The sequence below is a fragment of the Anastrepha obliqua genome, chromosome 1, assembly GCF_027943255.1.
Source record: "Anastrepha obliqua isolate idAnaObli1 chromosome 1, idAnaObli1_1.0, whole genome shotgun sequence".
Classification (NCBI taxonomy): domain Eukaryota; kingdom Metazoa; phylum Arthropoda; class Insecta; order Diptera; family Tephritidae; genus Anastrepha; species Anastrepha obliqua.
In genome coordinates, this window is record NC_072892.1 from 138,387,814 (window position 1) to 138,414,848 (window position 27,035).

The 27,035-nt window shown below is 37.9% G+C and overlaps 1 protein-coding gene across 3 annotated transcripts in view; it reads left to right on the forward strand.

The window, feature by feature from the left end:
- The window catches only part of LOC129236302 (carbonic anhydrase), a 58,415-nt gene extending 32,843 nt beyond the window's left edge, over nucleotides 1-25,572 (forward strand). The window contains exons 1-5 of one of the 3 annotated variants that reach the window (XM_054870606.1): nucleotides 6,373-6,631; nucleotides 6,840-6,914; nucleotides 21,082-21,240; nucleotides 24,281-24,738; nucleotides 24,822-25,572. In XM_054870606.1, coding sequence (XP_054726581.1) covers nucleotides 6,613-6,631; nucleotides 6,840-6,914; nucleotides 21,082-21,240; nucleotides 24,281-24,738; nucleotides 24,822-25,016 — 906 coding nt within the window. In that variant the 5' untranslated portion in view covers nucleotides 6,373-6,612 and the 3' untranslated portion in view covers nucleotides 25,017-25,572. Of the gene's footprint in view, nucleotides 1-6,372; nucleotides 6,632-6,839; nucleotides 6,915-21,081; nucleotides 21,241-24,280; nucleotides 24,739-24,821 lie in introns of those variants that run through there. The other 2 variants (XM_054870604.1, XM_054870605.1) reach the window with 2 other exon arrangements.
- Nucleotides 25,573-27,035: the final 1,463 nt, after the last annotated feature.

The following is a 27,035-nucleotide window of genomic DNA, read 5'->3' on the forward strand; positions in this document are numbered from 1 at the left end:
TCCTCAGTAAACTTCACAGATATTTTTATGAATCTTAGTAGAGAAAGCAGCTTGTCCATTCTCTACACATACGATCAAAAATGTACCATCCAGAAAGCGGCTAAGAAAATGCGCCTCCATCGCCAATATACTGCGCCCGCCTAAGACAAATCTTCAGCAACTCAAACCCACTGATCTACCTATCTTCCGACCAACTTGCAATTCAATGTATTTAATAGCCAAATTCTTCAAAATAACCAACAAACATAGAATTTAAGTTATATTTATGTTCAAAGCTTCTTAGCTTTATATAACAATTAGTTTATAAGACTTACTCTTTAGGTCAATTCTATAAATAAATAAATACAATAATGTCTTCATCCTCCAAACAAGATTTACACAATGAATCGTCGATGATGCCTATGGTGACCATATGTGGCCCGTTTGAATTAGTTCAAACAGAGTCCGTTGGTCACTCCTTCTCTGCAGGCCTTCCCGACAGGCCTTTTCAGAAAAGCAGAATTTTCAGGAATTTTGCTACCTGGCCTGTCAGGTCTTTGCAGGAAATACTTGGTTGTTTTTCAGGTATCTGAGAGACTTACTATGCCCAACTGTTTCCATTATAAATGGCCCTCAAATTGATACTAAGTTGTCAAACTGTCGATAGTTTTGTGATTTCGATTATTTTTGATAGTTTTCAAAAACTATCGATAGTTACCAGCAACATAAACCATCAATAATACCCTACTATCAATAGCGGCCGCCGTAGCCGAATGGGTTGGTGCTTGACTACCATTCGGACTTCACAGAGAGAACGTCTGTTCGAATATCGGTGAAACACCAAAAACTAAGAAAAACATTTTTCTAATAGCGGTTGCCCTCGGCAGGCAATGGCAAACCTCCGATAGTATTTCTGCCATCAAAAAGCTCCTCATAAAAATTATGGCCGTTCGGAGTCGGCTTGAAACTGTAGGTCCCTCCATTTGTGGAACAACATCAAGACGCACACCACAAATAGGAGGAGGAGCTCGGCTGAACACCCAAAAAGGGTGTACGCGCCCATTATATATATATAATATATATATATCGATAGAACTGTCGCTCTTAAATGCTCAATGAAATGGGCGGTGTTAATTGAAAAAAATTATATATTAAAAAAAAACTTTTTATTTTTGCACCTGTATGTAAAAATTTAAAATAAAAATTAATATAAAAGTAAAAGTTAAAAAAAATATTAATTTCATCATCAATTTTCAGTTGCATTGTTCTCCTTAGCAATAAAGCCCCTGCATAGCTGAAATGCACAAGTGCCTTTTACGGATGAGAAAGCCACACATCCAACTAATAAAGCGTGATCAATTTAGAGGTATCGGATTTTAAATTGAAATAAGACAACAAAAATTCAAATGGATTGGGCAATCTTTATTATTTTTGGGCAGAGCCATTCATGACATTTATTTTTTAAAGCAAATTCCTTTCAAATGTTGGCCGCAACTACCCATAATTCGGTTATCCGTAAACATCAATTTTGAAAAACTCGCTGGAGAACTTCTCTTGGTATCTCATGAATACCTTTAGTAATATTGGCTTCCAATGCCTCAATCGACGCTGGTTTATCTACAAAGCATTTAGACTTTACATACCCCCTCAAAGGTGTGATATCAAACAATCTTGGTGGCCAATCCACACAGATAAATTGTTCACCGAAACGAGAACGTAGTAAATCCATTGTTTCACGGGCTGTCTGGCTTTATGATAAGTAGCGCCATCTTGTTGGAACCAAATGTTGTGGAGATTACGGGCTTCCATTTCCGGTATTAAAAAGTCGTTTATCGTCTTTGAAGAAATATGGGCCGATGATGCTCCCAGCCCATAGTTTTTGAAAACTAGACCAAACGGATGCTTTCAATGGATGTAAAGGTGGTTCTTGAATGGCTTCGGACGGCTCGTCAGCCCAAATACGCCAATTTTTTTGTTGATTATTGATGTAGCCATTAGACCAAAAATGGGCCTCGTCGTTGAACACCATAAGTTTTCCTGAGCGCGTGATGAACACTTTTCACAGAACGTCGATTTGTACGATTTGTAAACGTTGTTGAGGCGTAAGTCTTTCCATGATGAAATGTTAATGAATGTTGAAAAAATTATGTATTTAGTTTGACGGATCCCTATTAGAGAAATTACCTCCAATCTGATCACACTTTATTATAAATTTGAAAGTTTATATGTTTGCGGGTTTGGATATTTGGACTTAATCACGTAGAAGCAACTGGACGTATTTGCATGAAATTTTACGGTTACGGTTTATTACCTTTATTGCAAAACAGGCTACTTCTTTCAGAGACTTACCTATACTTATTAATAAAGCTAAATAAAATAAATAAGTTCAATCCAATATTACAATACAGGGTGACAAATGGAAAAACGGATTAAGAGAGCTTAATATCGAAAATACTTTTGAAGATATTGCCATCTGTTTGTGGCCTCATTCCACCTGCTCATTTTCAGAAACTTCTCGTGGAGCCTTTTTTATACCATCAAAACATTTTGCAAATGCTCTAAATGGTCTGGAATATATGACGGTTGCAATAGAACCTCCCATTTAATCTCTCGGAGTTAATGACACGTTGCTGAAGATGTGTGCGAACTGGCGTTGACTTGATGGAAAACAACACTCTTCCAAATCGCTTGCTTTAATATAGCCAAATGTTGGCAGTAGAGGTCTACATATATTATTTGGCTCGGTGGGATAATGATTCTTATTTAATTCCAACCAACACACAGCAAAGCCTTCGACTTAATTGACTTCGTTCTCGTACGACAGTCGGTTCTATGTTATTGGAACGACTCGCATTTATATCTGGCCAAAGACGTGACTCCAGCAGCATTCTCTGTGTATGTATGGGGAAGGTTTATTCTGCAACGATAATAACATCTCATTAAACTAATTTTTAGTCACCTATTTCTCTCGGTTTTTAAGAGTTGGTTGACTTCGTTGTGTTTCAGCAAAAACCCGCAGGCCCAATTAGGTATTAAAGTTTATTTCGCGTCAATTCCGTCAATTCGTGTGCCACCCATACATCGCGCTTTTCCTTGAGATTGGTATTATGCCATTCCTAGCAGATTTTCGGTTAGTCATCAGTTAGTGGGCTATAGAATGGGTACTCATATGCGGGTCTGATTCTATGATTTTATAGGCATTTCGACGATCGCCTCTACCTCGACGTCCACATCATCAAAGCGGAATGATGGGAAACCAGCCATGAGCTGCTTTGCTATGGCATTCGACGCAGTATTGGGTAAGCGCATCTACGCTTACTTTTCACGTGAGTAATAGTGGTACTGAAAATCTATAGATTTTTCTGTTTCTTTATTCCATTTTGGAAAGTTGTAGCACACAACTGGTTTGACCAGACCTAAAACTGTTAAAGAATTTTTTTGAGGCATATAATGCTACCTTTAAGTAGTCGTATAGCACTTATGTATGTATGTATATTATATGTATACATTATGTATGTATGTACTCGTACATGTGATATTACTCACTAAATACGAGGGGTGCCTTTTATATGTCGGGATTAGAGAACAAAAACAAATTTTAATCATCGAAAATCACTTAATTGTTTTTCAAAATATTCTCCATGAAGATCTATACACTTTTGCATGCGTTTGAACCATTTGTCGAAGCACTTTTGCCACTCTGAATGAGGTACCTCCAAAACATGCATTCTGAATGCCGCAACCGCTTCTTCAGGTGTCGAAAAACGTTGACCTCTCAGTTTGTTTTCTACGTACGGGAATGAAAAAAAGTCATTCGGTGCCAAGTCAGGGCTATACGGCGGATGACCCATTAATTCGATGTTTTGGGTGCTCAAAAATGCAGTTGTTTGAGCCGATGTGTGAGAGCTCGCATTGTCCTGGTGAAGAATGATCCGTCTTTGGCGATTGGTTTTCCTAATTTCTTAGAAGACAACTGGCAAACAAATGGTTGTGTACCACTCAGAATTTACTGTTCTGCGTTGTTCTAGTGGTACGGTTGCGACATGTCCAATTTTTCCGAAAAAACAGGCGACCATTTGCTTGGAAGTGCTTCGTGCGTGAACAACTTTTGTTGGATTTGGCTCATCTTGAAACACCCATACAGTCGACTTCTGTTTACTTTCGGGCTCATACGCATAAATCCATGATTCATCACCTGTCACAATGTCATAGACGTGTTTCGAAGCCCCGCGATCGTATTTTTTGGGCATTTTCTTCGACCAATCGACACGAGCCTTTTTTTGAGCGATTGACAAATTGTGTGGTATCCAACGCGAACAAATTTTTTTGACAGTCAAATGTTTATACAATATTGAATGTATGCTGGTCCCACTAATGCCTAAGATTGTCTCAATCTCACGATAGGTCACATGACGACCACATGGTTTTCGGAACAACAACTGATTTTGGACGACCTTCACGAAATTCGTCTTGGAGTGAACTACGACCACGATTGAATTCACCATACCATCGATAAACACTGATCCTTGATGGAGCTTCATCGCCAAAAAATGAATTAAGTTCATCCATGCAATGTTGCTGAGTTAATCCACATCGAAAGTTGTAAAAAATAATCGCACGAAAATGTTCACGATTTAATTCCATTTTTGGACCGAGATGAATCTTTTAAGTTACTGTAAACAACACAAACAGCGCCGGTATTTCAAAACGTTCTGAGTACGTAAAAGCCAAAAAATGTCAAACTTTACAATACAGCTATCAGTTGCCAGATTGCAACACCATGGTTGCCAAATCCCGACAAATACAAGGCACCCCTCGTACTTCTGGCGGAAAATGGTTAGAATTTTTACTTCCTTCGAAATTACAATTTTTTGTATTTATTTTTTATTTAAAATTTATTTATTTCTTAAATTTACTTAAAAATATCTATTATTAAAATTTTAATTATTATCGAATCGGGTAGTTTGATGTAGCACCCTCGAGCCGTAGCAGTCGAAAGAAATGCATGCATTGCTGAAATTAAAAAAATACAAAATTGGCGGCCATAGAAATGTACGGGAAGTAGTATTAAATGCACTTCAGATATTTCTAATTTTGATTTATTAATTTCTGCATAATTTCTGAAAAAGTCTCCATTACACGAAGCATATGCAATACAGTTATTTTAATTGCATAGGCACGTCGAGTGGGCAAATAATTCCGCACCACAGAGTTTCCAAAGCGCAAATGCACATCTGTGCATTTAATAGTGACGTACATACGTACGTGACGTATGTGTGTGTATGTATTGTTAGGGAATTTATTATTTAGTAACGTTATTATTTAGTTTATGTGTATTTTTTTTATTTTTTTCTTAATTCTCAATTGCCCATTTCATAGATTTGGTGGCTGACTGTCACGCAACTTGCCACGGCGACGAGGAACGATGGCTTGTGTGCTTGTACAAAAGCAACATCAACAAATTGCACTTGAACGCACACTGCAACTGTTGCATGCAACAATAGCAAAATGCTGAACGTAAATGCTAGACAATGGCGCGCCACTGGTCACACAGACTCGGATCGTGTCTGAATCGGGGCTATCAAGTGCAAGGTTGCGCGCGCTAAGAGGCGTCTAATTTTAGTGGAGACCGACGCCAAATTGGCAAAAGCATACAATGTATACCTACATACATACATACATATGTATATATGCATGCACATCAATACGTATGTATGAATGTAGACTTATATATAGGGTGCTTTTTCTAGCTGCATGGGAACTATGACAACCGAGAATGGCAAATTGTGTTGATATTTCTTTTCAATGAGATTTGGCAAGTCATCAGAACCGCTTAATGCCAAATCGGCCTTTGAGAATTCTGGAAATTTACTTTGAGAATATAAATAAATTTGCGAAGTTCACAGAGAACTTCGCCCATTTTCATTATTTCTTTCGAAATGAGGAACCAGCTGCTGTTGCGGTAAATGGCTGGCGCTATCGAGCCATGCTGACTGATTAAATTTTTGTGTCCAAGTGAAGTTATCTTTTTCACTGGCCTCTTCGTTCGTGCGAATTAATACCTTTGCATTACTCTTTATGGTGATCTGTTTAGTCAGTAGTGTATGCAGATAAATCAGCAAATCCTGAAGCATTGGACCCCAATATTCAAGTCACTATTAAAATTTATTGGAAAAAGTAATCCAAAATTAGGCTAATCGAATGGACCATTTAACTCATTCCAAAAATATTTCCGTTTTGTATAGTCATTTTAAGTTCTCAAGCTCTTAAAAAAGCCACCCGATATGTGCCAGTTTATGCAAAGGTAGCGCTTAGGTAGCGTTTGCCACTGTTTGGTTGCGCGCTGCTCGCCTCGCCAACAGCTGTTCAGTCATTTGCTTGCTGCTTGGCTGGTTGGCTGACTGACTGACGTTGTTGGTGTGTTGTCGGTACGCGGAAGTTGCACTCAGTTGCAATCGCCGTCGTCGCGCTTCAAATATACACGAAAAAGCTTATGAAACGCGTAAGGGCGGCGGTGCTAAATATTGAAATTTCTTTTTTAATTTTTTTCACAAAATTTCGGCACTCGCTATTTTACGAGTATGCAATTAAGAGCCGTTTTCTGTCGAATTATGAAAGGTGAAAAATTGCTGAATGTATCGCATATTTTTGGGTAAATTGTGCAATTGAAATGCATTTTTTGTGCTCTGGTATTTCATTGCATTTTGTTTTTAATATTTAGCAAAAATATATTAAAATTGCCTAATTCTAGACTAAAGGGAAAAACAAAAAAAATTTCGAAATAAACAAATAAAAGTTAACTAAAAACAAAAACAAATTTTTAAAAATTAACATTTTTTCTTTCACTTATTTCTTTGCAGCACTTTTTCTGCTTGGTGAGCTACAAAGTGCAGACGCTTCGAGCTGGAGCTATCCCAATCGTGAATTAGATGAAGGTAAATTTGACATAAACACCGTAAATTAGCATAAATAGCTTAAATCACTTGAATGGCATAGAAAATTAGCGCATTTTTTCAATTTAGCTTAAGTGGAAAATATATTCTAGTTAAGTATTTATGAAAAAAAAAACAAACAAAAAAAGTTTAACTGAATGAAAAAACGCGCGCGTAATTTTTTGTTTGTTTTTTTTGGTGTCACGTTGAATCGAAATACTCGTCTGTGAAGCTTGTCAAGTATAATTTTTGCACACATCAGCATTCAGCCAGCTCAGTTGTGTATGTATGTAGGCAAATATTATATGTCTAAATGTACACTGTACGTCAGAAGATTAGGACCAATACCAGCCTGTTTATTGAAGCGAAAGCATTTAAACGTTTGTTGCTTAAATCTACATTAGCTAATCCTCAGCTAAAAAACTTAAATGGTTGACTTAGAATATATACAGTAGACGCCCGATGTTGAGAACTATTTCAGAGGCATTCTACAAATTTGTTTGCTCATGGAAATGAGAGAAAACATAAATAAAACAAATTATGAAGTGCTAATTCGGACTGATTGCTTCGGTGCGGGCTGAGCAAAAATGTGGGCGTGGTTTTTGAGCCAAACTCAATAATATTTATGTCGGATCTAAGCGAGGTGAGCGCCAATGCGTGCATCAAGTTAGCTCGTGCATGAGGTTTATTAAGTTGTTATCGAGATACGCGAACTTATACAGAAATCGCTATTTCTCAAATTTTTTCTTAAGGGATCCCTGTGGTCTAGAGCTCGAAACTTTAGGGTATTTTCAGGAATTTGTTTACAATAAAAAAATGAAAAATGATATTTAATTTTTTTAGGCTTTTTATTTAACTTCTTTTACATACAAAAATGAAAACAAAAATTTAATTTTAATAATGTTCAAAATAACGCTGAGGTTGGCCGTCCCGAAAAATTGGGTCTGGACGGTGAAGTCCATTTTGGCTCTTCTGTTTATCTGAAACACAAAAACCAAAAAAAAAAAAAATATTAATCGGTATGACTGTAGCTATGTCCCGCTACTAGAATAAAAAACAATTACAAAATGGCGCGGTTTTGAATTTGACACTCTAAAAATTGGTTTTTCGGTTTTCAGTTTTTTAATAATAAAAAATACGCAATAATTGAAATAATAATATGATTCTAGCAGGGGCGATAGCCATTGCTGTTGTGAATAACAATTTAAAATTTCAGACGATTCGGTGGAATAGTTTTTTTTTTTTTTGACAACACCAAGCCGAAAAAAGTCGTTTCGAGATGAATGAGTTTAAAGTTTGAGGTACAAGAGTGCGCGGACCGCTCTCTATCAAGTAAATGGGCTGTAGAAGCTATAATATTCGGAATTTCCGTATGAAAATTTCACAGTATATTCTTAAGATACTATACTTTCGAACTATTGAAAAAACAAAAAATTAATTTTGTGAAATTTCTAGACCACCGGGGACAGATATCTGTAAACGGCCATATTTTCCCTGATTTTCATTAAAATTATTTAAAATGAAGAAGTCAATATATTTTTTTCAAAATTGGTATACAGTTTACTTATACATTAAAATAATATAATTTTTTTTTTTATTTTAATCATTTAAAATGGCGGATGTAAACTCAAGTCTTCCAGGAAGGTCGCAGCGGGGATTCTCAATCGACGGGCGTCAGAGACCTGAATACAAAAAACCAAAAATTTTTTGTTTATAATGTCATAATTTCTATATGGATTAAAAAAAATTCGCGGATTACAATGCTTCACAAAAAAATGAATTTTGGGGCGAATTTTCCTACTATTTTTGCTTCGGGAAGTTATTTTTTCGAAAAATTTTCGAAAACTTGTAAATTCACATAGAAAGTAATATCATAAAAAGATGTTATCGTGTACGCCAATTCGAAAAATATAGTTTTCAGAAAAACGCGTCTTACGTTTGAATACAACGCTACTATACCTCTCCCAACGCTCGAACGCAAAGAATAGAGTCGTCACGGTTGACGATCTATAATATAAAAAATACTTAAAACGTTCTGAAAATTTTTTGACAAATTCTTAAAGGATTATATTAACATTTTCTGAAAAAAAAAATTTTTTTTTCGAAATTTTACAGATATCTGTCGTCTTAAGCGTATCTCTTTTTTTGAGCTTATCACTTTCACAAACCTTGAGTGGCCTTGCTTCATTTATAACAGAGAAGCCATATTTGGTTTTTTTTTTTTCAAAGTTACCGTTGTATGGTACCTGGAGCTTGTTAGTGGCCCATTAAAATACCGAACTACCAAGGACAAAGAGCAATACAGGTGGCACAAAATTAATCACCCTATCGAAAGATTTAAAATTTTTGCAAATGGCATCGCACGTCAATCATATTTGACACTTGTGGACTAGATAGTTGCAATATGCAAACAGTCAAGCAATAGAGTGCGTAAAAATCAGAGAAAAATATTTTTATCACAAATAAATTTGTTATTTTTTTCCTCTTTAGTAAAAATTTTATTCAAAAGAAAAATTGGATGATTAATTCTGCGCCACCAAGTTTGTACCAAATTTGATTGAACCATATTAATTTTTGCTCGTGCACACGGACGAATGATCGGATGGAGAAAACAGCTCCTCTTATCATTCCGAACATTTTGATATATATCGGGTGTTTTTTTTAGCTGCATGAGAACTATTGATATCGACAACTATGGTTTGACAGCTGAGAATGACAAACAGTGTCGACTTTCGAAGGAAGAGGTGAATAGCGAGCGCTATCGAGTCATGCTGACTGAATTTTCTAATTAGTTAAACACTGACGACATTTGGTTGCAACAAAACGTCGCAGCTTGCCATTCAACGCAATGTTTAACAATCGATTTTTTGCAAAATCAATTTGGTGACAACTTTCTTTCCAGAAGTGGTTAAGTGTTAACTGGCCCTCCTAACACCGCTGGATTACTTTTTATGGGGCTACGTTAAGTCATTGCTTTTTAAAAGCTCCTGAAGCATTGAAGGTCAATATTCACGTCATCATTGACGCCATACTGCCAGATTTATGGGGGAAAGTAGTCAAAAATTAAACTGATCGAATGGACCAACTAACTCGTAGCCACAACGGACATATGTCGGATATTCAAGAACTAAATGCCATGAAATTATCTACCAGATTATAATAAAAAACGTTTCTTTTGTATTATCATTTGAAGTTATGAAGCGCTTAAAAACACCCGATAAATGCTTATATCCATCTCGATTCCTTTACGCTGTTGCCAGCAGCCCTTATGTGAATATAATTAATCTATAAGTATAGTACCCTCGTGCACAAGTGCGTCTACGTATAAAAATCAGCATCCATCTTTTTCTTTGTTCTTCTTCTTAATTGGCGCTATAACCGCTTACGTGATTTTGGCCGAGCTTAACAAAGCGCGCCGTCGCTTCTTTCTTGTGCTAACCGGCGCCAATTGGACACACCAAGTGAAGCCAAGTCCTTCTCCACCTGATTTTTCCAACGCAGAGGAGGCCTTTCTCTTCCTCTGCTACCATCAGCTGGTACCGCATCGAATACTTTCAGAGCCAGAGCGTTTGTATCCATTCGGACGACATGACCCAGCCAGCGTAGCCGCTGAATCTTTATTCGCTGCGCTATGTCTATGTCGTCGTTTTTCTTTGTTATTCCACTATTTTGTCGAATTCATAAATTTGGTGAACCTTACATCCTGGTTCTCAAGCGTGATAATAACGAACATATAGCAATAATCAGAGTGCCTTTAAAACAAAGCTTTTTGGGTTAAATAATATATATGTATGTAGGTGGCCAAAATTAATTACCCCATCGGATGATTTATAGTTTTTCAGATTTCAAAAAAAATTTTTTTTTTATTCAAAGTCAAAAGTTATTAAAGTAAGAAAGTTTTTCAAAAAAAGATTCGATGACTAGTTTTGCGCAACCTGTTATTTAGTAATCTAATCAGACAATCAGTTTCCATCTAAAGTAGCTCGCGTGGTGCATATAAATCGTAGTGACATTTTCCAGTTAAAGGTATTGCAATCGATGGGAAAGATGGTAGCTACTGATTTCTGTGATTATAAGAAAACGGTGCAAATATTTTGGGAGAAACCTACGCTACACTTTTAGAGCAACTAAGAGCTGGCATTAGGGAAAGAATATGGGAAAATGAGATCGAGGCTTGCCTGTTTTCTACTACAATGCGCTTTTGAGTCATGGCATGAGTCAGTTTGCTGTACCTACTACACAAGTATGGCTTTGAAACATTTAAGTAATCACTTTTTTATGCAGAATATTTTTTACTCTAACAAATTTTTGCAAGGAAGTTATTTACTAATGATGATGTACTGAGGTGTGCTTTTGATGCCTATTTTAAAGTTTGGAAGGAAATAATTTTTATTTGATGGTATAAGTAAACTTTATGAAAAAACTGAAAAAGGCAGTAGAATTAAAGGTTAATCTAGGAAAAAAAATTCATATTTAATTTACTTATGCATTTTAATAGTCTACATCTTCGATGAATAGTGAGGAAAGAGGAAAAACAGTTGAGCACTTCCTTTTAATTGTCCAGCCTTAACTAAAGTCACAGCAGGTTGTCTGGGTAAATCTTTTTTTCAATTCTCTTACGGAACTGTGTGGCGTGGAGATGGGGCCAATCCTGCACTTCATAAGAGCTATAAAATGGTTCCGCGAAGAAAAAAATAAATGAGCTTGAAGTGTCGCACAGTGGTATCACTACGGAACTGTAAGGTCTAAGTGAGTTGATCGTACAGACTGCCTACCACCATAATCTAACCTAACCAAACCCAATAATCTACAGTAGACATTACCTTACAGACTAGATAAAAAAGTAAAGAAAAACAAGCCAAATTTGGCAACTAAAATATTAGCAATCAACATAAATAAGCAACTAAATTCAATTTTTTTACAAAAGTAAATCTAAATAAAGCGAAATCAAGCAGACTGGAATTACAAATTCCTTTTCATTTGGGAAATATTTGTACCACGCACTTTTTGTTGATGCATCAATTTATATAGTGTACACGCTAAAGTATTATGAATTGCATAGTAGATAGGTAGGTTAGATGGCAAGATTACCCTAGGTATACTACAAGTAGCACTTACGCGCCGTTTTGTGGGCCACCATAATGTGAACCACTACTTGCGAAAATATTTAGGGAAAGAAAACCGAAAAAACTACAGCCATCCAGTGCTGTTGATGTAGTGGAGGGGAGAAAGGTGAACTATGCTGGAGAATTTCTTCAAGCTATCCCCAAAGGGCACGCTCAAGCGCCTAGCCGCCAGAGCCGGAGATTTGCAGAGAACGTGTTCAACAGTCTGTTTCTCTGCAGGATCCCCACAGCTTCTGCAATAGGGGTTGTACGGACTTCTAAGCTTCTCCGCCTGGGTTCCGATCACACAGTGACCAGTGAACACCGCAATGAGTTTGGAAATTGAATAGCGGGGGATTCCCATCACCTTAAGCGTTCTGTTAATACCGTATTTAGGCCATAGCGTTTTCGAAATAGTACACGATGAGACACCTGTCTTGCGCTGTTTTTAGAAAGAAATTGTGTAGTTTCCCTTTAACAGCGGTAAAGGGGGCACCGATGTCTGAGAAGGGGATAACTGAAACCGATCCTGTCGACCCCATCCTGGCAAGCTCACCGGCTATTTCATTTCCCTCTATATTCCTGTGCCCAGGAACCCAGATAAGGGAAATGTTTCCTGCACGTTTGAGATGTTTGAGTTCCTCCTTACAGGAGTTCACCAGAAGAGAGCTGCAATACGGCGACGGCAGGGCTTTGATCGCAGCTTGACTATCGGAAAAAATATTAATGTCTCCCTCCCAACAGCGATCCCTAGGCATTTTGCATACTTGCAGGATAGAGAAGACCTCTGCTTGAAAAACGCTGCTCGTTTCCGGCAGTTTCAAGGAGACTGAAATAGTGGCTGATTTAGTAAAAACCTCCGTTCCCACTTCATATTCCATCTTCGATCCGTCGGTGAAAACAGAGGTGCCTATATTAAATGCATATCAATTAAACTTTTTTTTATAATGAAATAATTGTAACTTTTTAAAACCCAATTATTTCTTAATTACTATATGACAGAAGAGCTTCTCAAACAATATTGAAGATATTTTTTCGAGTTAAATTGTTGCAATATAATGAAAATATAATTCCCAAGACCTATCCCGGGATCCCGATAACGAAATCCCTGTATTAAAAACCGCAGTAACATCCAGTGTTCAAAAAGTATCGCGAATCTTGTGTTTTTTCAAAAATTATTTATTTATTCATTAATACCTATTTTGTCCCCTTCACAGTAATCCCCATGAGAAATTATGCACTTGTGCCAACGTTTTTTCCAATCTTCGAAGCACTTCAAAAAATCATTTTTTCTGTCTTGTTCAGCTCCTCCTTCGATGCCGTCTTTATCTCGTCAATCGTAGCGTAGCGTCGTCCTTTCATGGACCTCTTCAGTTTCGGGAACAAGAAAAAGGTCACAGGGGGCCAGATCTGGGGAATACGGTGGCTGTGGCATCATTAGTGTGTTGTTTTTGGCCAAAAAGTCGCGCACAAGTAACGATGTGTGAGCAGGCACGTTATAGTGAGCCAAGAGCCAAAGAGCTTCGCGCGAATTGCGCATAACTTGCAGGTAAAATTCCTTATTATTGACCGTTTTACCCTGTGGCAAGAACTCATGATGCACAACGCCCCTGCAATCGAAGAAAACGGTAAGCAAAACTTTGGCGCGCTTTTTTCGGTCTTGGTTCGTGCGGCAGCTTCCATTGAGATGATTGAGCTTTGGTTTTCACGTCATAACCATAAACCCACAATTCGTCACCAGTTATGACCCTTTGGAGCAAATTTGGGTCGCACGGACAGAGTCCAACATCTCATTAGCAATGCTCATTAGACCGGAGTGAAATACGAAATTTTTTTCAAATCATATCGTAATAGCAGGGAAAAGTTGCTAAATATCAATGCAAATTCAGGGAAAAAAAGAAATTTCAAATCGGTTAATATCTTCCGTTCGCGCATTGCATTTAAAATTTACAAATTTTATCCCAAATCTAGCTGATTTACGAAAACTTGTAGAAGTTGTAAATGATTAAAGATCGAGCTCACTTTTTATACATAGCACTTTCAGCATTGAGTAGTAGATTTTTAATTTACTAATCTATCCATTTCTGTGGTTCTGAGCGATCAACTTTCACCAATTTTACACCAAATCTACTAAAGAGGCCTATGCCAAATGAGGCTTGCGTGAAAGGGGTTTACGGCTACTATAACACGTCTGTGCTTTAGATCGTCTTCCACTTGGTTACTTGTATTCCATCGTCTTTCTTTTCATTTTGCTTTTGATTCTGGCATACCGATAAACGAATGCACAGAAGAGCTAGTACTCTCTGGTCATTACCAGTTCTGCTTTCACTCCTGTCGAACAGCGCTGTTTGGTCAAAAAAATTTCTATTCGATGTTCTTTTGAATTACATAGTTTACACAATTACTTAACATTAAATCGCTTCAACAATTTTAATCACGTCTCTTACTCGTAAGGACATACACTGCCCATTTTTTGGTGCACCTAAACCACTGCTGTCATCGGTCCTTCCCACTAATACCGACATTATTCAATGTTGGCAAGAAGTGAGGTACAAAATGACAGTAGGATCTTCTGCTGCCAGTTCTGGTCAGAAGTTAAGCTTCACAGTTGTAGCAGATACTGTAGCTCATCAGACTGAGTCCCTTTATTCCAAGGTTTCGATTCCAATAGTTTCCCACACAAGAGTTGTACAAAAGATCAAAAATCTACATGATCGATACTACACTCTTCATAAATCTTATTCAAGGGACAAAGACACACCTGAGAAACAAAAGAAGTACAATGATCTTATTGAACAATCTTCAAGTACATTATTTGACATTTCGTCCTGCAAGTGCGAGATGACACTCAATTGCTTTTGTCAAAGAAGCTTTGACAAGTGTATATAAGAGATAACTCCTGAAGTTGACAATGATAAGAATGATCCCGATTTTCTGACCCCACGCTCTATTTCCTCTCAGCAAGTTCAAAAAATGCCCAGATGCGCTTAGCACTTCCAGCAACGGCTTTAACAAGTGATCGTTTTGGAGTATCTGATAGAGCAGCAGCAGCTATTGTGTCTAGTGCATTTAAAGACGTTGGTCTTATAACGGACAAAGATACTTCTTTTGTTGTTGATCGAAGCAAAATTTATAAGAGAAAAAGAAAAATGTAGACTAAAACTTATCGAATCGGCGAATGCAATAGAGCAATTAAACGATCCGATGTGTGTGTATTTTGATGGCAGGATGGATGACACTTTAGTTTTAGTTGAAAAAGGAAACAAACGTTATCAATCTATAAAAAAGAAGAGCACATTTCAGTAATAACAGAACCATGCTCAAAGTACCTTTGTCATTTAGCACCTACTTCGAAAAGTGGAAAGGACACAGCATTCAGCATTGTAAATTATTTTGAAGAAAATGGTATAAATCAATCTAATGTTGTAGTGATTGGATGTGATGGTACGTCAACAAATACTGGGTGGAAGAATGGTGCAATAAAATTCATTAAAACGTGTTTAAAAAGACCAGTACAATGGGCTATCTGTCTCCTCCATTTTAATGAATTACCTTTGAGGCATCTAGTTGAAATACTTGAGGGTAAAACAGCAGGTCCTCAGTCTTTCAGTTGGGTTCTTGGCAAACAGCTAGCTAAATGTGAATCTTTGTCCATCGTTGCTTTTCAGAGGATTGAATGCTCTCTTCCACGAACGCTTGACGCAATAAGCTTAAGTAAAGATCAGAAATACTTACATGACATTGCCATTGCTATTGATGCTGGTTTTTGCTCCCCAGATCTAGCAAACCGAGATCCGGGACCAATATCACACTCTCGTTGGTTGACAATTGCAAACAGGTTCCTACGATTATACATTTCTTTGAAAGAGCCATCTAAAGGAGCGTTGCGTAAAACTAGTAACTCAAGCGTCCTCAAAAGTGTATGGGAACGAGAGACGTGATGGGTTTATAAGAGCAACACTCACTTCTCGTACAGTTATGCCTCAATTTGACACTAAAGCAGACTTTGCCACTCCTGAATAAATAATTTGTCATCTTTGGTTGGTTGGTTGGAAAGGGAGTGAGTGGAACTCGTAGTACAGTCACCTTCACGCGGTGAGTTCTGAGTCGTCCAAAAAGGGCGGGCCAAGAGCTGTACAAAACTTCTACAAAAATTAAAATAGAGAAACTAACCACCCGCAATTACGTAAATTTATACAAAAAATGACATTTTCCACTTCTTTTCAGGGGCTGTAGGGGCTGTAATAGAGCGGTAGACGTTTTTCTTTTCAAACTATACCTGATGTTGTAATAGTCTACAAAAAATGAACTTTATCTAACATCATTTCCACCTCTTACAATTTTTCGAATATTTGTTCAATTTATTATAAAATTTGTAAATTTTAAATGCAATGCGCGAACGGAAGATATTAACCGATTTGAAATTTCTTTTTTTCCTGAATTTGTATTGATATGTAGCAACTTTTCCCTGCTATTACGATATGATTTGAAGAAATTTACGTATTTCACTCCGGTCTAATGCTCATGCGGTGCTGCTTTTGGTCGAAATTGAGCAGTTTTGGTACGAATTTTGCGGAGACCCGTCTTATGCCCAAATCATTAAAAAAATCGAATGTCACGAGCCAATCGATATGTCTAGGTCCTCAGTAACTTCTCTAACGGTGATTTGACGATTGACCAATACCACTTTCTTCACTTCATCAATTTTTTCGTCTGTTGTTGAAGTGCTCGGGCGTCCGGCTTTCGGCACGCTTTTCGTCGTTCACATCTTCTCGGCCTTCTGAAAACATTTTGTACCACCGATGAACGGAATGCATCCGCGCAATTAATTTCGTTTTTCACACAAAATTTGATACAGGTTCTTTGATCCATCCTTTTGAATAGGTAAAAATCGAAAACGAGCCGAAACACGTGCAAGGAAAGCAGCTGTCAACAATTAGCTGAACATTCAAAATAGCCGAACTCGTCGGTATGAATGAGAGACATGAGTACCAACATATCGCCACACAAAATCGAAATTCGATTATACGTAACCAGCGAAAATTCAAAATTCGCGATACTTTTTGAGCACACCTCGTATATATATATACATTTTTTATGTATATAGTATATTGGCGCGAATACCCTTTTTGGACGTTTTTGGGCCGAGCTCCTCCTTCTATTTGTAGCGTACGTCTTGGTGTTGTTCCACAAATGGAGGGACCTACAGTTTCAAGCCGACTCCGAACGGCAGATATTTTTATGAGAATCTTTTTCATGGCAGAAATACAATCTGAGGTTTGCTGCCTGCCTGTGCCTGCCGAGGGGCGACCGCTATTAGAAAAATGTTTTTCTTCATTTTGGTGTTTCGAACCTACTTTCTTTCTGAATTCCGAATGGTAGCCACGCACCAACCCATTCGGCTACATACAAATACAAATATTATTTTGGCGAAAAATGAATCCATTATTTTTACGTAAAATTTTTGCGCAAATGGCTTAAAATTATTTTATGGTCGATCTTTAGCTCCTGGGCGATGCTACGACTACTAACTTGCCGGTCAACTTCGATTATTTCTTTGATTTTATTGGCATTAACGACATTTTAATTGACATTGACAATAATTAGCAGTTGCAGTTTCGACACCATAAACACCATTCACAATTTTAGCGGTCTGACTTGCATTTTCACGTTTTCGCCTTTATCAAAGAAAAACTGTAAAATGTACCGAATTTTCTCTTTGTGAACTCCATTGTTAACACCCCGTAACTCACAACTGGAACAAACAAAAAACAGCAAAAGAATTTTTTTAGTGAAATGTCACCTTGACAACGAGCATAAACTTTAAATAGTTTGATCGATACTTTGAAATATTTCAATCACGAGAAAATAATGGATTTATTTTTCCCCAAATTAATGTAATCAAGAGAGTTATGTTTTCGATGATCATTGCCACTTTGCCTGAAAATCTTTTGTAGGCACTTCCTCCCTTAACTCACTGGTTCTATGACGAGTCTCATAAAGCCTATCGTAGGATTTGATACCGATTGGTTTTTTCAAGACAGGTGCAGCAACTAGCAACTGTGCAACAGTACAAAGGAACTATGATGACTGCTCTGGCAAATATAATTTCGTAGTCCAAAAATATCGGAAATCATTCGAGCGAATACAAATGCATTTGTTTTCGACTTGCTGGGTGACCAGTCCCATTTTTAATTTCAGCCTTTCCGAATGTAAAGCGCTTTTTACATATGACTTGTGAAGTATATCAACTTTTATCCCTATTTTGTTGGCCATATTATTTAAGTCCAGAACTTTTCTTAAAAAACTCCCCATTCAGCACCTGAAATTAGTCGATTATCCCCTCCAGATGAAGTAGGCAAAAACCAATCTAAACGATTATATATGTAACTGTTTTTCTGGGTGTGCCAAACTAATGACGCACAGTATAGGTGTGTAAATGCATATGTGTGCATGTAACTGTCCACAATATAACTGCCTCGTCTGCTGCCACCGCGACGTAGTACATGCATTGCCGTCTGACATTCACGTAATTTGTTCGCATTCTGATAATGGCGCGTAAATTGCTCTACTTCTCATTATACTCGTACGACTAAGCCAGCGGCAGTGAAATGTCCACTCCAAATGTCTATAGTCAAGCACTACACTGCTATTATAATATAAAAGTATATGGGCTTGTGTGGCTATTGTCAGCCGAATAATTGCAAAATTAGCCCACAAACATGCACACCTAGCTGTTTAAGTGTCCACATAGTTCTACATTTTCTTCATTTGTTTGCTTAGTTTGCGCAATTTGCCGCAAGGGGATCATTGACACCCACTGGCGATGGTCAGGTCGGGCACTTGGCTTCTAGTGCATAAAGTACTCGATTGTGGTTAATTTCTTTGGAACAATTTGGATGATTTGAAATGCTAATCAGAATGTGCATACACGTATACATACATATGTGTGTATGTATGCGTAAGTGTATGTTATTCATATATCCCATATGCATTGGAAAAGTAATGCTTGGATGATATGAGTGGAGCGCAATTGTTGGTTTTTGTGATTTATTTTTGTAACTATTTACGTAAGCGCTCTTAATTCTACACCGTTGCTAAATAAGAATGTATGCACAGGCATGCCTAATGTTAATATTAATTGGTTAAAATCTACTTATTTCGGAAACCGCTCATTATCTGCTTTTCTCCGGCTAATTAAATGCTTCACACGATGTCGAAAAGTTTGAGGTTAGCGGTTTTCGACTTCAAAGTTCTCATTCCTGCTCATGGCTAGCGCCAGGTAATGGAGAAAATTAAATACCGAGATTGATGCTGTCAAATGTTTTTTTTATTTGCGGCATATTTACTTACTTTCATCTTCACTCAATACCTCTACAAAATCGTTATAAATCTCCATAGGAAGCTTTCGCGATACCGATGACAATCCCAGCCTTGAAATCCCACGGAAAATCTTTCTACCAGCAAGTGCTACTTTAGACTAAGTAGGCAATGGTGTAGTAAATTCCTCTCTCGACGAACAAAACTAAGACTCTAAAGACTCTCATCATGCCCGTCCTAATGTATGGCACAGAAGCTTAGAGGATGACAACATTCGATTAAGCGTCCTTTGAAGTGTTTGAGAGAAAGATTCTGCGAAAAATGTTTGGGCCTTTGCACGTTGATGACGGTGAGTATCGGAGATGATGAAAATTTAGCTGTATGAGCTTTACGACGACATAGACACAGTGCAGCGAATAGAGCTCCAGCAGCTACGTTGGCTTTGTCATGTCGTCCGAATGGATGCAAACGCTGAGGATCTGGAAGTATTCGTTGCGGTGCCAGAGATGCTCGAGCTAGTATAACCGACAATTTATATTACACCCACCGGTCGTCAGTTCCAAACCTTAAGTTACTATTAGGACTGAAGATTACACAAACTGCCAAACAACAGTGCACCACTTGCTTTCCTCAGCGCAAAAGTGCAGGTAGCCAGCAGGAAAGCTAAGGCTAAAGAGGCATTGGCCCCGATGAAATCAACATGCTGATATTGAATAATATGAGTCTGGCGGGTGTAAATTGCCTCGCAAGCGTCTTCAAATGAAATTCATATTTGACCAATATTTTTTTTAAATCTGAAAAATATGAAGTTTATAGGGTCGATGGAGTGTTAGAATGTTCCATAAAAATATTCTTCGAACAATTTCAGAAGGGGTGTACTCAGATGAAAACAGTATGCGGTAACAGCTGAAAAAAGTACACAACTAATTTTTCCAAATACTATTAAGCCTTTCGTATGCACTATTTTCTCCAAAGGTAGGTAGATGATATGGTTGAAGTACCAGTCTGGCAGTCCAAGTAGCACTAAAGCGCCAACTTTGATACCATTATGCGACCTTCAACAGGCAGATATCTACAGCCAGTCGGAGCTGTTGATGTAATGGAAAAGACTGATGGGTTTTAAGTTGGCGCACTGCCCAGGCTTTCGAAGAAAGGAACACCCAGGGACTTTAATCGTCTAGACATTTACAGAAAACGTGCTCAACAGTCTCCTTCTCTGAAAGGTCTCCACAATGCGGTCTCTGAAACGCGGATTCAATGGCAAGCCTAGATTTTCTTCGTGAGTGCCGATCGCCCAGTTACCGGTAAAAATAGTAAACATTTGGAAATAGAATGGTGTAGAGTCCCCTTAGACTTTCTGAGTTCTCCAAAGAATTACATTTATTTTAAATTTCTAAATAATAATTTCCACATTGCCTTTATATGAATTATGAAAAAATATGTTAAGCTTATTTATTCCTATTTAGTTCTCGTTAAAAGTCTAGAAACTCAAAGGAAAACCATGAATTTTGATTATTGACTTAACAGATTTGCCCACGCAGGTTAAAAATTAGCTTGGCAAAGAAAATTCATTGCGGCAAATAAAATTCAGCAGCGGGTTATTTGTTTTATTATTATTAATAATATTTGAGTTTTCTAAAATCATAGACATAAGCTTACACTAAAATAAATACTAAATAACTGTTGTTCTAGAAGTTCTTTTTTATCTATCTATAAACTAATATCTTTCTTAATTTTTTGTGCAGCATTTCCGAGCTGGGGCGGTATCTGTGATACTGGTACCCGCCAGAGTCCAATCGATCTAAGCGTATCCATGTCATTGAGAGGAGTATTTGATGAACTCGAATTCGACAGCTTTAATGACAAGCAAAATGGTGTAACTATCGTCAATAATGGCCATACCAGTAAGTTACCTACTTTTAATATTTATGATATATATGTGGCGCAAAATTAATCATCCAATACAGTTTTTGAGTAACTTTTTTACTAAATAAAAAACAAGTATTTTAAGTGGTGAAAATATTTACTTTGACCTTTACGCGCTCCATAGCTTGTTTGCTTGTATACTGCAGCTCTTTAGTCCACAAGCGTCCAATATGATTGGCGTACGACGCCATTTGCAAAAAATATAAATTTTCCTATGGGGTGATGCAATTCAAAAGCAATTTTGATACTTCGGGTGCTCCAGTGGAAAGTATTAAGCCATTTACATATCTTGGTAGCGCGGCAGCAGTTTTTGGTGGTATGGATGCAGATGGCAAATCTTACATTGGCAAGGCTACGGCCACCTTTGGTGTGCTCTCTTCTGTGTGGCGCAACCGTAACACTCATACAAAATTGAGATTTTTCAAATCCAACGGTATCGGTGCGATCAGAGTTGTTGCACATGGAAAGTAACCAAATCCGTCACTTCGAGCCTCCAGGCTTTCTTAAATCGTGTCTGAGGAACATTTTCTATACTTTTTGGCCTAAAACGATAGCAAATTCTGATTTGCCAAAAAAAGTCGCTGGAAAAGTAGATTGGTCGGATTCTGCGCAAAAACGAAAAATGCATTGCCCGAAAGGCATTGGAGTGGAGTCCTTTTACGATTACTAAACGCAAGCCTAGTACACCAAGGTGAACCTGGAAGCGAAAAGTGCAAAGGGAAGTTAGAAGCATCGGCAAGAGCACGAGCGAATTAAAGTACTTTACCAAGAATCACACATTATGGCGCATAGGCGCGGTTGGTGACCCCTGTCCCATGAGGGATTAAGTACCGAAAGAAGAAGAAGAATATCGGGTAATTAATTTTGCGCCGCCTTGTACACCATGCGACAAAATTTTGTACATCAACATTTTGGCCAATTTGAATTTATTCCCCTGTTTTTTTGTTGAACTTTCCTTACTCTTTTATAAAATTATAGTTGCTTGTCTATCAAATAATAAGAAAAAAAAAAATTTAAAAAAAAAAACCGTACATTCGTTTTACGGAGAAAATTAAAAGGAAACGAAATTTAAAAAAATCGACAGGATATATCAGCATCTTCAAACTTGCACTTCACTAATTAATAAAATTTAAAACCTATAAAATTGCATACCAAAAATATTTCTGGAAATTATAATTACAGGGTCCAACACTCGAAGTGTAACCAATTAAAAAGGCCATAAATTTAGTTCGGAAAATTACTTTTATTCAATTCAAAGTAAAAAATGTGAGAAAATGATACAAAATTAAGAATCAATTTACTTTTGCTCCATATGGCCTTGAGACGGTCCCAAAATGAATCGCAAGCTGCCCGAATATGACTTGCAGGTATTTTGGCCCACTCGCGGACAATGGCTTTTTTCAGCGCCTTGAGACTGGTGGATCTTTTAGCTCGGATTTTGATCTTCAAAATGGCCCAAAGAGAATAATCCATCGGACTCGCGTTTGGTGTATTTGAGAGCCATTGTGTGGACGTTATGAAGTTTGGAACGTTATTTTTTAGCCATTCTTGGTTCACTCGAGCTTTGTGAGACGGTGCCGAGTCCTGTTGAAACGTTCATGGTCTGCCAACGAAATGTTTGTCTGCACACGACTTCAAATACTTTCCTCCAGAATACTTTACCGATAATATTTCGGATTTACCTTGACGCCAGGCTCGATGAAAAGGATTGGAGAGCGCCCATCTGTGGTTACAGCGGCCCAAACCATTACCTGTGGCGGGTGCTGCCTCCTGGTGGAGAATCTCGTTGATTCTTATTTTTCGTATGAACGGTCGGGCAAATAAACCCTATCGTTTTCTGAGTTTACGAATTGCTCGAAAAATTTTCTCATCAGAAAACACAATGTTAGGAAATTGACCGCTTTCGGCCAAGCGGACCAACTTCTTCGCTCTCTCAAGACTGACTTGTTGCTGCTTTGGATCTTTGGATCTCGGAAGCTTACCGTCCGATATTTTCAGGTCTTTCACCATTTGATTGGCACTTCGCCATGAATTTCGCTCAAGTCGCTTCCTCACGTTTGGAACCATTTCACGTGACGTTGTAGTCTTTTGATGACCACCCGCATGACGTTTAGCGAGGCTACCAGTATCATTGTAACGAGAAATGGTGCGATAAACAAAAACTTTATTTACTTTAAGATGCTCGAGCTCACGAACAATCGCAAGTTGTGATTTTCCAGCCGAATATAATGCAATCATACTTTTACGTTTGAAATCCATTACTGATTATCTTTTTTCGTTTTTAAAAATAAATAAATAATTGGCGCGTACACTTCTGTTAGGTGTTTGGCCGAGCTCCTCCTCCTATTTGTGGTGTGCGTCTTGGTGTTGTTCCACAAATGGAGGGATCTACAGTTTCAAGCCGACTCCGAACGGCAGATATTTTTATGAGGAGCTTTTTCATGGCAGAAATACGCTCGGAGGTTTGCCATTGCCTGCCGATAGGCGACCGCTATTAGAAAAATGTTTTTATTAATTTTGCTTTCACCGAGATTCGAACCAACAACCTCTCTGTGAATTCCGAATGGTAATCACGCTTTTATTCTTGGCAAAATGCTTCCTCGCGCTTGTAAACAATACTGTGGACTGTCATTTAGCGAACTAACAGACAGTTGATGCTCGTGGATTAGCTGCTTGAGCGGTCTGAAGTTGGTTACACTTCGAATGCCATACCTTGTACATATGTACGAATATACCGTAAGATATGGTTCCATAAAGAAATGTTGGAAGGATCATTCAGAACGTTTTGCTTCACCTAATATTTGCTTCTAAATCGCTCTCAAAGCGTAAAAAAATCTCCACTAAATGTAAACAAAGCCTTTAGAGGAGAATTTGACGTCATCATATTTTTTTTACATGGCTACATCAGCCATGTACTTGACTCATAAGTTTTTTACAATCACTAGTTTTTTTTTATATAAATTTAACCAATCATACATAAATTCATATGCAGTATATCCAACTACTTTCTTCCCACAGTTCAACTTGGCAACTTTTCCAAGGAGATGGAACTAGAAGGTGGTCCACTGCTGGACGAATTTATCGTCGAGCAAATCCACTTGCACTGGTGGTCTGAGCACACCATCAACAACGTGCGCTACCCACTTGAGGCGCACATTGTGACTCGAAATAAGCGTTACACGAATATGACACAGGCGTCAAGCTTAAAAGACGGCATAACCGTCATTGCCGTACTCTATCATGTGTCGAATGAGCGCAACAAAGCCATCGATCAAATTATTGATTATGTGGAAGACATCAAAAGTTTCGATAAAATCAATCAGCCGGTGCGCATGAAGCAGCCATTCGTAGTGCGACAACTCTTTCCCAAACTCAATGGTTATATGACCTACGGCGGTTCACTGACCACACCGTCGTGCGCGGAGGCGGTTACTTGGATTGTGTTGAGCGAAACATTTCCAGTGACTTTAGAGCAGGTGAGTTGAAGGATGGTTTTCGAAACTTTAATTTGTGGATTTGCATGGCAATTACTAATTATTTTTCCCATTTTTGCTTGCAGGTTGACAACTTCAAGGAGATTCAATATGAGGAGAAGACAGCGCTGAAGAACAACTATCGCGACATACAAAAAATCAACCACCGTCCAGTGATTTTGGTGCTACCTGAGAAAGATTACTCCACTGATGAGGCGAATTCTTTACACGTTTCAATGGGCGCAATTTTGTTTTTGTTGATTGCCGCTAAATTGTTTTAATGTAAATGTATGTGCATACGAGAATGTTGTATGTATGTGCATGCAATCGGAGCTATGTAAATTTGGCTATGCTTCGCCATAACTTTAACGATGTGACAGTTAACCAAATATTATTTTAAGTTTTTATTTCATACGAACTCATTCAACTCTTGGAAAATCCAAACTGTGTCATAAGCATTTTCGTTTGTTTTTCTTTTCAATATTTATACATATGCACATATCTATGTATGTATGTATGTAAGTTTGTAAGTACGATAATTAAATTTAAGTATTCGGGTTGGTGCTGTAATCCACTGTCGAGTGAATTCCATTGAAATTCTCTGGCAATCGCATTGAAGTGCGGCAGTGAATTGCAAAACCTGCCGGTTGATTAGGTACAAGGTGGCACAAAATTAATCACCCTATCGGAAAATTTTAAATTTATGCAAATGGCGCCGAACATGAATCATATTTGACACTTATGAAATAACTGTGGCATACAAACAAACAAGCCATGAAACGTGTAAAGGTCGAAAACTAAAGACTCCCATTACTCAAAATATTTTTTTTTTATTTTTAGTAAAAACGTTATTCAAAAACAAAATGGGTGATAAATTTTGCGCCACACAATTGTTACGTATGTACGCATATACGAGCTATGGTTGTTGAACAGTTATGTATTCCTATGTATTTGTGTTATTTATATGTGTAAAATCCATGTACTAGTCAAGTAAAATTCTATAATATAATTGTAATTGTAACTATTATGTTTGTAATATATGTAGGTGTGTAATAAATAAATTGCATAAAATGGATATTGTTTTCATTTTATTATGTTTTAAATACGAAGGTAGGTTAGGCTAGGTTTGGCAGCCGCATCGCACATAGGAACAGCAATGCCACTTAGACCACGAAATGAGATCGTTGTGAGCCGCAAGGGCTGGACTATATTCTCCCTTCCAGAATGAATCATCGTGAGCTAAGGACAAAGCGCAAAAGGTTGTTGATACCTAAAGTGTATAGCTTATCCATATTCATTAGGAAGTGGAATCTTAAATATCGGTTCCTGCTTCTGGCTACAGCCGGGCATATGGAAAACAGGTGTTGAATGGTTACCAATTTCTCCTTATACCTACAGCTACGACAGAAATCAAGCATGTAAACGCCCAATCTCCTTTTGTGTTTTCCTATGACATAATGTCCTGTGAGAGTCCCTACTAAGGTTCTTATTTGAAGTCTACTCAATTGTATAAAATCCTTGGATAGGCTTAAATTTAGCCTTGGCCAGATTTGCCTTGCAATTTCACAGGTGTTGGCACTAATCCATCTTTGATTTACCGAATTGATTACTGCGTCCATAACAAGAAGCTTCCAAGTTGCGAGAGGAGCCCCCATAAAATTATTTATGTTTGGCATACAGGTACCTTGTCTTGCAAGTTGGTCAGCCCCACAGTTCCCTGGTATATCTCTGTGGCCAGTGGCGGCGCTAGGCGTCGGCGACGTCGGCGACGTCGGCCACCGCCGACGGCCTCGCGCCCTAGGGGGCCTCGCAGAAAAACGAGTTACCTATTTATTTTCGTTTCGCCAATCACCCTGGCTTCGCCCTAATGAGCGTTCTCACACACACTGTCCGACACGATATCTGTATTGGGTGAAAATGTTTGTAGGTAATGTGTGTGGCATTTATCATTTATTTATTTATTGAATTCATGGGTGTAGGTAAACCTATGAATGCAATAAATAAATCAGTTATACGTGCAAAAGATCTGAATTTAGCATATATACAAATATAATGTGTGTGTGTGCTCTTCATTATGAGCGTTCGATACCAATATCGTATTATCGGGTAGTGTGAAAACGCTCGATTTCGCGCACGGCGCACGAGAATCTGGACGGGGAATCCCCGTGTTGTTTATTTATTTATATTTCATTTGTCTGTGAGAGTATTTTTCTTCATACGGCAACTTGCAGACTCGCAAGGCCAACGTTTCTTTTTATTGTATTGTAAAGTCATCACCCCGACGTTCTAGTGCACAGTTC